Source organism: Harpia harpyja, chromosome 17, assembly GCF_026419915.1.
Source record: "Harpia harpyja isolate bHarHar1 chromosome 17, bHarHar1 primary haplotype, whole genome shotgun sequence".
NCBI classification, from domain to species: Eukaryota; Metazoa; Chordata; class Aves; order Accipitriformes; family Accipitridae; genus Harpia; species Harpia harpyja.
In genome coordinates, this window is record NC_068956.1 from 332,046 (window position 1) to 341,782 (window position 9,737).

General features: G+C 50.7%; 1 protein-coding gene across 1 annotated transcript; it reads left to right on the forward strand.

Moving 5' to 3' along the window:
• Positions 1-1,205: 1,205 nt before the first annotated feature.
• Positions 1,206-4,263, forward strand: LOC128153556 (ubiquilin-2-like). The gene is made up of 3 exons (XM_052812997.1): positions 1,206-1,237; positions 2,460-2,842; positions 2,990-4,263. Exons 1-3 carry the CDS (start codon positions 1,206-1,208, stop codon positions 4,261-4,263), a joined length of 1,689 nt encoding a protein of 562 aa, XP_052668957.1.
• The last annotated feature ends 5,474 nt before the right edge of the window (positions 4,264-9,737 follow it).

Sequence of the window (9,737 nt, forward strand, 5' to 3'; positions counted from 1 at the left end):
ACTTCCTCAGAGCTTGTATGAGACCCCAATACTCTGTCCTAGCTTGTGCAGACCCCCCAGGTCTGCAGCACGCTGTGCAGGGTTAGTCATGCAGAGGTGCAGGGAAGAGCAGTAGGCAACAGCATCTACACCGCAGCGGCAAGACCTGTGCCATGAGGAGCTTCATCTTTGAGTGGCATCGGCCCGCAAGCGCAGCCTTCGGGTTTGCCACTTGGGCTGAAGAACCTCCTCCTTAACACCTTGAAAGCTTCAGCTCTTCAGCAGCGAGGCTGGCAGGAGGGGTTGCAGGTGGGGGTATTTCTAATGCCTCTCTAGGTAGGATAGGCTTCCTGCACAGACAGCAGGAACAGCTTTTGTCTGGAAGGACAAACACAAGACGAGCTACACGCAGAGACCCTTGCTCCCCCCACTCAGCCCACCTGGGCTGCAGATGCCCAAGGCCAGCTCAGAGGAGCCACCTGCACAGCAAAAGCCTGTGGTCAGTGATTTCCACGCCAGCACCATCGTGCTCTGTGCCCTGCCCTGTGCAGATGCTTTGCTCTCCTCACAGCTGATCAGGACGGCTCCTCTCAGACATGCCCTTTCTCAGGGACGGGGTGGCCCCCCTCAGCGGTGCCCACCAGCCCCAGATGCCAGACGGGCTTTTCTTACATGATACATAAAGCAGTTGAGGAACACTCTGCCTTCTGTGGGCTGTCACAGCGTCTTCCCACCCAGATGTCTGTGCTGGTGGGAAGAAGAGGGATGAAATGCAGCCTTGTGGCGCACTCACTATTCGCAGTGCACGGGCAGGGGTGGGAGGGCAGGAGTGGAGGACATTGTCCCCCTCCTGAAGGTTTCCCCTCCGAGCAGGGGAGGGCTCCGAGGCTGGCACAGAGAGGCAGGGGCAGATGCACTCTGCTTTTGCTCGTGCCCTAAATCCAGTCTGCTCCAGAGCTGCAGTGTGGCACCGCACCACCAGCTGAAGTGGTTTGCAGACATCAACGTTTTGATGGTTTGCAAACAAGAAGTTTTGATGTTTGCATTTATGCGGTGGCTTCTTTTGTGGCGTGTGCTATGCTTAATGCAGGTTAATGTGGAAGGAGACATTTAATCTGAAAAACCTGCAGCAGTGAACCTGCTGGCTGACAAAGACAGGAGAACAATCTCACCGGTGGTCAGTGGCACCATGTGTTGAAACTGCACTGCCCTAGCTGAAGGCAGAAATGGGCAGCAGCAAACCCTCCCAGAGCAACAGGTAAGTGCAGAGAAGAGGGCCGGATCCAGAGGTCTGCTCCGGCAATTCGTGGCTGTTAGGAGTGCTTTAGTGCAGCCTCTTGAGGGCTGGGGTGTACCCCAGGGGTTGCTCTGTCTTGTGCAACACGAGCTCAGGGAATAAAGCCCATCTGACCAGAGACATTTTAAAGATCTCTAAAAAAACACCCATTGCTGGGCTCAGTGGAGGATAAGCCGGTGGCTTTTGGCCTGGCTGACATATCTGGGACTTGTAGTAATCCACAGTCTGTTTTAGCCTTAAAACAAATTGCTAGGGAGGAGCAGGCTAATGTCAGTCATGCAGTGCAGTGAGGGGGTGGGCTTACTCATGGTGAGAATAGTGCTGCAATCCTGCCCTCTGTTTTGGGGTTGGTGGTTTAAGAGATAGCAAAAAAGTCTGGAGAGGAGGGAGACAGAACAGACATATTATTCAAGTGCTGGAGAAAATTCTTGATCTATAAAGGGTGCAAAACATATTAATTTTTAAAGAGCTGTAGAAGCATCTTCATTGCAGGGTGGAAGTCTCAGGAGAAAACATCTGATGCTATGGATCATTGTAATGCCCTTGAGAAGGATGAATTTGAATGAATGGAAAATGAAGACAAACAATTTCTGATTAGAAATAAAAGCCTTATTTTGAATAATGAGAATAATTAACTGCTGTGAGAAGCTCATGAGAGCAACAGTAGATTTTCCAGCAGTGACTATACCCATATATATAGGGCCATGTGGAGAGTGAAAGTTATTTGGTACAAATTTTCCAGATTTCCCGGATTTTCCCATGTCATGGTCCTCCCTGTGCCCCAGGGACTAGGTTGGCTGGGGACTGTGGAGGCGAGGAAGCCTGAGCTCAGCTCCAAGGGAGGTGCCCCCCTCCCAGGCCATTGCTGCTCACTCTGACATCAGTGGAGATGTCATAGCACAGGGACAGCTGCATGGCAATTCTATGTGGGCAGGAGGCCACAGCGGGACAAGGAACATGGGGGGACTGCTCAGGTGGTGAGCGAGCAGAGCAGCTGTGCAACATCTGGCTGGTATGTGCATTTGGTCTGCCCTGCAGGGAGAGGCAGTCCTTGTCCCTGTGTCACTTCTCCCTCCCCGCAGCTGTCACCATAGCAGGGGCAACAGCCACCCCCCTGTTTCACCTGGCAGCCATTGCCCCCTGTTGCTTCCCACCTTCTGCCAGCACCTCTGCTTTTCAACAGACGAAAGCGCGGTCCTGGTCTCAGAGCCACCGTGTCCAAAAGAAAAGGGGCAGTGGAGACTAGTCAACCTGTTGTCACCATGGATTCTTCAAATATCATCAAAATCACTGTGAAGACCCTCAAGCAGAAGGAGCAGTTTGAGGTTGCTCAGAGCAGCACCATCCAGGAGCTTAAGGAAGAAGTTGCCAAGCGTTTCAAAGCACCCCCTGATCTGCTGGTCCTGATATTTGCTGGGAAAATCCTCAAGGATCAAGACACTTTGAGCCAGCACGGAGTTCACAGTGGAGTCAGCATCCACGTGGTCATCAGGTCCCAAAAGAAACCACAGGACAGCCTGGCAGATCAAGGAAGAACGACCACCCTGATGCCACCTCCCAGCCACAGTAATTCCAATTTATTCTACGTGGGAAGCATAGGTGATCTGCAAAACCCATGCTTGATCCATCATAACTTGTCCGAGCTGTTGACCTCCAGCCAGAAAATAGTGGCCCAGACCATGGAGAACCTCTTGTCTAGGATCCTCAGTTCAGGCCTGGATCTGAACACCATCAACAACAATGCATTTTTGCTAGGGTTCCTCCTTGGGATGACAGGTGCACATCTCCTAGGCCTGGACTCAACAGACATGTTGGACTTGGTGAGTAGCATTCAAGAACAAGATGTGTCCATGCACAGCTTGATAAGCGAGATGGTGCAGAGCACCTTTGTGCAGAACGTCCTTGACAATGCCGATCTTGTCAGGGATCTCATCATGTCCAACCCTCAGATGCAGCAGCTGGCTGAAGAAAATCCTGAGATCAGTCAGATTCTCACCAACCCACATACTATCAGAGAAATATTAGAGGCCTGCAGGAGTCCTGCTGTAATGCAAGAGATGATAAGGAACCACGACGTGGCCATGAACAACCTCGAAAGCATCCCTGGTGGGTACACAGCTCTGGAGCAGCTGTACAGGGAAATTGAGGAGCCCATCTTGGATAATGTGCAGGCACAGCTGGGCAGCAACCCATTTGCTTCCTTGGACAGTAACCCACCCCTGAGTGGAGCCAGGCTACCAGCCCATACTGAAAACCGGAGGCCATTACCCAACCCTTGGGATCTGTGGTCCAACAGAGACAGTGATAATGCAGATGACTATGATGGCCAATTTGCCAGCAGCAGTGTGGGCAACCATTTTGCCTTGCTGAGTTTGGGTCCTGCAGCAGGTACAGTGGTACCCAACTCGGGGGAGGTTCAGAGCATGGTTCAGCAGCTAACAGGAAACCCAGAACTCATGCACAACCTGGAGAGTGCATTAATGAACCCCAACAGCCCAGCACAAACACTGCTGAATAGTGCTCATATATCAAGCGATGGAAATTCTCCACCTCAAGATCAACAGGCACAGCAGCTGCCACCGGCGATGGAGAACGCTGAGATTTCATCCTTGCTGAGAAACCCCAGAGCGCTGCAGGCGTTGCTACAGGTCCAGCTGGGATTACAAACCCTCTCAACAGAAATACCAGATTTTTTACTTAGTTTGGAGGACTCAAATGTGGATCTGGAAAGCATGGATGACTCGGCACAAAGCAGTGAGTCTGAGGATGATGCAATTTTGGTGTCAGATGAGGATGAAGCAGAAGATCAGGCGGAGATGGATGAGGAGGCGCCACAGACCAGATTTAAGAGACAAATGGAGCAGCTCAGTGCCATGGGCTTCCAGGACCAAAGTGCAAACTTGCAGGCACTGATTGAGGCAGAAGGAGACATAAATGCAGCAGTGGAAACACTGGCAAAAGCACCATCATCAAACAAGATACCGTAACTGGTTTGTCCAAATGAACCAGTTACAGTACCTCATTTGTTGATGATTGTATTTCAGTCCCATCACACACTAAAAGCAGCAGGGTGCATATTAAGAAGTTGTGTGCTGTAGCATTCTTCCATCTATGAGACTTAATTTCCCTTGCCTGAAAGGATTTATTGCATTCAAAAACAATAGACATGGGGACCTTTCTGTGTTGTGAAACTGTGAGGGCAGGCCCTACCTGAATGTGGTGCTACCCCTTTACAGATAGAGTCTGTGATCCAGGTGTGTATGCAGGGAAAAAACATGCCAAGAAAAGACACCAGAGAGGGAAAATATGCTTTTTTACAGGTTAGGAACTGAGATCCAGAGATGCTGAAGACCAGAAGATAAATGAGCTTGCATCCCATTTGGACTCCAAAACAAATAGTGGCACAGCTGCTTTTTTTTTTAAATCTGGCCCTACAGAAGAGAGGCAGGGAGTATCTGAGCCATCTCATTCCTGTCACTGTGGGCATCAGGCTTTCCTCAACTGAGCAAATGCTGTTTTGAAAGTCAATCTGTCATTTCTGCCACTGCTTCTCCTATAGGAGTGAAGTCCATGAGGGTTATGGTAACCATCAGTGATGGCTGTAAGTCAGATTTTCATCCTGAATCTGTTCATGATTGGTTTTTACCCCCCTATTGGTGCACAGAAGTTTTTAGTTTCATGCGCCAGTTCAGAGCTTCTCCCATTAGCAAATCCTAAGCCCTTTGTGCTTTGCTCAATGTCACACATGGGACCCGGGATTAAGGTATCTTCTCCAGACCCTTCCTCAGGACCAGAGCTGAGTGTCTTTGCAAGTCTTGTCCCCTTTGCTTTGCTGTGTGTGAGTCGGAGGCTGTGAACAGGGTTGTGCCATATGCAGCCATAATGCTTTGCAAAGCCTTGTCTCTGTAACACAAGCTCTGATAAGTGATTTAGGCGTTCAAGGTTTGCTGCTGCAGACCTGCCTGTAATGTCTCAAAAACGACGTCCTGGCCAGCCCTGCTGCTGCCGCAGGGGAGATGGAGCAACTGGGGCTGGCTGTGCTCCTCTGGACCTTCTTCCCTTCTCCCAACCCTGCCCGGTGTGAACAAGGTCAGGATCAGCCCAGACACCCTTCCTTTGGCCCCTCTGTCCAGTTTTCCACCAGTCCCATCAAATCCCTCCCTTCCTGCTCCTCACCCGTCCCCTCTGCCCTGCCACCCGAGCTCTGGGACTCCTTCTTCCTGCTCTGGGTTTCCCATTCATTCCTTCCACAAGCATTTTCTCTCCCAGCATCCTTCCCTTACAGCATGTCCAGTGAGAGGTTTTCTACCTGTTTCTTTCACCTCCTCCTCCACCTGCCCCATTTATGGTTCTTTAGCCGTTCTTCTTATGCCAAATTCAGACTTTTTGTGTCCTCTTTCTCCTTGTTATTTTGCATCTTGTTCCTTCTTTCTCCTTTTTTCACCGTTCTGGAGGTGACTGGAGGATTGGTCCTGGGGAGATGGGCTTGGTGCTCAATAGACTGTGGCTGGAAAATGCCCCTCCCTCATGGCAGACCTCATGTGGGACTATGCACGTGCCAGCAGCTGTGCTTCGTCTGACCTGCTGGGATAAAGCTAATTCCCCATGACAGCATTAGCCTCTGGCAGCAGTTGACAAGCTGATCTTGGTCATGTCCTCTGTTTACTGATGGACAAAAGCTTCAGCCCTGCCCTTTCCCCTCGGCCACAGGGATGTAGTTTATCCCAGGGGTGGTGACCAGAGGTTTGTTGGCGTCTCCATGCAGCAGCTGTGGCCTGAGGAGTGTGTTAGCTGCACCACGTCAAGACTTTACAAACTTCCCTGGTGGTTAAAACTGCCACTGATGCGTCAGGATTGTGCTGCTGTGAAATGCCTCTGCTTGGGGCCATGCTCGAAGACTCAGATGACAACGTCTGCCCCTGAAGTCATATGAGGCTGAACATGTGTGCAGAGCCTATGTGACCTGTGCTGGGCTGTTTGTCCAAGGCTGATGCTGGAGTGAGACATGTGTGGGTGGTAGGCACCAAAATGTAAGGATCTAGATGTGAATTGTGCATCCAGCCTCCTGCTGCAGCCAGTGGAGATCTTGGCATGGCTCCGATCCCATGCGGAGGAGCCCAGCACTACCGGAGATGCCCTTGGGCGTCTGAGACATCCACAGGGGGCTGGCAGTTGTGACACAGGACCTACAAGACACCTGTGTCCCTCTAGATCAGCGGCTGGAGATGAGGAGGAAGAGAATAGGGCATCTTAGAAAGTGTGTTAAAAATCGATGGAGCATGTACACACAAACGATTGGTGGAACCAAGTATTTCTTTAAAATGCTTCTGTTCCAAATTCAAGCAGTTTTAAGGTTTCAGCTGCAAAAAAGTGCTAAAATAATTTGCCACTTTAAACTCCTTTTAACTTTTTTTCTTATAAATATTTTGGTAAACCTGGGAGGAACTCATGACACATGAAGAAATCACTGAATGTAGATATTTTTTCCCACAAAAATAACCTCCTGACTTTGCTCAGCTTCTGTATGGGATTTTTGGTGTGATTTGGGAGTTGCTGGAGGACTGTGGTCCCTTGAAGTCTGTGTAGTGGGGAGTGTAAGGACCATTTGTGCTTGCAGGACAGCATGACCTCTGCCACTGCTTTCACATCCTTCTCTCTTCTCCTTGTCCATGGAGGCAGCTGGGCTGATAAGCTTCAGGTATCTAACTTGTTAGCAAGATGGTCCTCATCCCTGGGAGCTGGGCTTTTTTAAAGGTGCCTGGGCACCTGAAGACATGGGTGGTAGGGTTTGTAAAATGAGATGTTACCTCTGCCTTCAGTGCACCAGCACACGGAGAAAAACAGCCTGGATTCTGCATCTCCCTAGAGATTTATGCCCCAAACCCCTCTCCCCAAGGCTGTGAGGCATGGCGTGTGATCGCTGACCCTCTTTCTCATCTCATCTTGTGAAATTAAGGCTAAACAGCTCCAAGGGGGACCCTGGGCCTCCCAGCGTGGAACCAGCAAGCTGAAGTGACGAGCATTTCATGTTTGGATGTTGCTGTTAGGGGGACTTGCTGGTGAGAGTCCCTGCCAAGTGGGAAAGAGAAGCCAGATTTTGGGTGGGCTTTCCATTCTAAGGCTGTTCCTGCCTCTCCCACTTGCAGTGGCCGCGTGTGGGCTGCCCGGTCTGCCCAGCACTGCTGGGGTTGTGGCAGGCACAGAATAGCCCGTGTCTGGGATGCTCACCACCCTCCAAATCAGGGGGCTGATCCAGCCCTGGGTGCTGCCAGCTCCTGCACCCAGGCATCATTCGAAAGTCTGCTGGCTGCAACCTCCCTGGGAAAAGCTGTACCACCTATTCGTACAGATGGCTGAGCTTCAGTGCCCACCCATGTTCCCTGGTGCTGGCTCCTTCCCTGGCACAGGCAGCAGCAGTGGACAATTCCAGGCACGCATCTCCAGCCTGGCCAAGGCAATGAATATCTTCTGACCAGTGTCACCCTTAATAGCACTAACTGTGATTTTCTAGGTGCCTGAAGCAGCGAAGCCACTGCAGCATCAATCCATCCTGCAGCTCTCTGGGCAACCTGTACTGGCCCTGAGCTCTGACACAGCCAGGCATCGTGTCTTACTTTGTGTAGCAATCCTAAACAAGCCTTAGCACAGTGGGACCTCAGCCTTGTGGGTTTTATGCATGTTGAATGCTGTGCTCCACAATTGCTCTTGTGGAATTATTTTTTTATGGTCAAAATCTTCCTGTGTTTCTTCAGGTGTGGGTGTGCTGCTGAGCCTGTGACATCCACAGCTGCCTCTGCTTGAAGGTTAATTTGTACTGAAATGATTCAGCCTGCAGAAAATAGTTTCTACAGGCTAATTTATTTCTAGCCCTATGTATGGTGAGATTCCTGAGGGGCTGAAGGGAGGGGTGGTCACCGACTGACCTGGGAACTGGGGGCAGTGTCCAGTCATTCATCCAAGGAGGGCTCCTAATCCCCAAACTCTTCCTCCCATCCCCTAGAGCAGCCCAGCCCGCAGGCTGCTGCTCTCATTGCTATGGGGAAACTCTTCCAAATTCCTTTTATTGCATTAATCACCAAGACCATTATGTATCATGCTCAATAATCTATTCAAAACATGGATTGCTATTAATACTTATATGCTAAGATATTTGCAAAAGTAATTGCATCGAGTTTGTACGTCTGGATGCTCAGCACTTTTGATAAGTCAGACTGCTTTTTTTAGGACTCATCACACCTGTTTTTCCAAAGCTTGACTATGTCTTGCCACAACCTGCAGCTACATCACGTCAGTCCAACCAGGGCCCCGAGGACAGGAGGTGCAAAGCAGTGCGGGTATAATTGTGCAGTTGGTGGGAAGGGAGGCAGGGCAGGCACAGAGCCGCACACTGGGGACCTGCGAGTGTGTCTGCGGAGAGCGATATGCTTATAATGTGCGTGTGGTGCAAAGGTGGGGCTGGAGGACTGGGGGAACAACATCCCAGGACACGTCTCCTCAGCCGGAGGGCACTTACGGAGCTGCTGAGCAGGGTACGGTGATTCCTCCATCCCCTGGGATCCTGCAGAGAGATACAAGTGCCCCCCACCACCCTGGCTTCGGCACTGCAGCCCCTGCCCGCAGCGCAGCCAGGGACACACGTTCCTCTTAAGGTCAGGGATCAGGTGAGCTCTTTGCGTTGTGGATTTGGGGCCAGAAGTATCTCTAGGACGTTGAGAGTCTAGTGCAGAGGTGCCAAATTCCCGATTGACAATAATCACATGAAGAGCCTTCCCTCGCTGACCCGTGAGATCAGCCACTCTCTAATTGAGGTTATGTATTTTTGAGAGCTGGGGTTGCTGAGTTAAAGACCGCGGGGCAGCACGAACAGGCAGGAGTAAACCACACACAGGGTGATGTACAGGGAGGCAATGCCAGCGTGGACAGCTCACCTGAGTCACCTGCAGCATCCCGCAGCTTGCTCCTGCGGGAGGGCTGCCGACGTGCTCAGGCCATGCAAGAGAAATATTTCTATTATTTTCATTCTCTTGTTAGGAGGCAATGAATCACCAAGGAAACTTTTCTCTCCCACCCCGTTTTTGTTTCCCTAACCTCTCTTCTGAAGGCTGATTATTTGTGGGGGAGGCTGCCCCCCTGGGATGAGATGCTTGCAGCTGCAGGCTTCAGAGGTGCTCACAGCTGAAGCCTTCTGCAGTGATGCCAACAGACTTGTGCAGACCCTTTTGTAATCCTTAGGCAGCTCTGTAGGAATGTGATTTTTTTCTAGGTTATAGCTTTTAGTTTAAATTAGGATTAAAAGATTTTAGGAAAGAAGAATCCAGGGGACTGCTCAGGGTTAGCTGTAGGAGATGCATTCTTAGAGCTGTCTGTATTCATACAGTTTTACAGTGGCAATTAGATTATGGAGGAAGGGGTCTAATGCTGAGAGGCTCCTCTTGTGCAGAGCTCCTGGTTCCACTGAGAT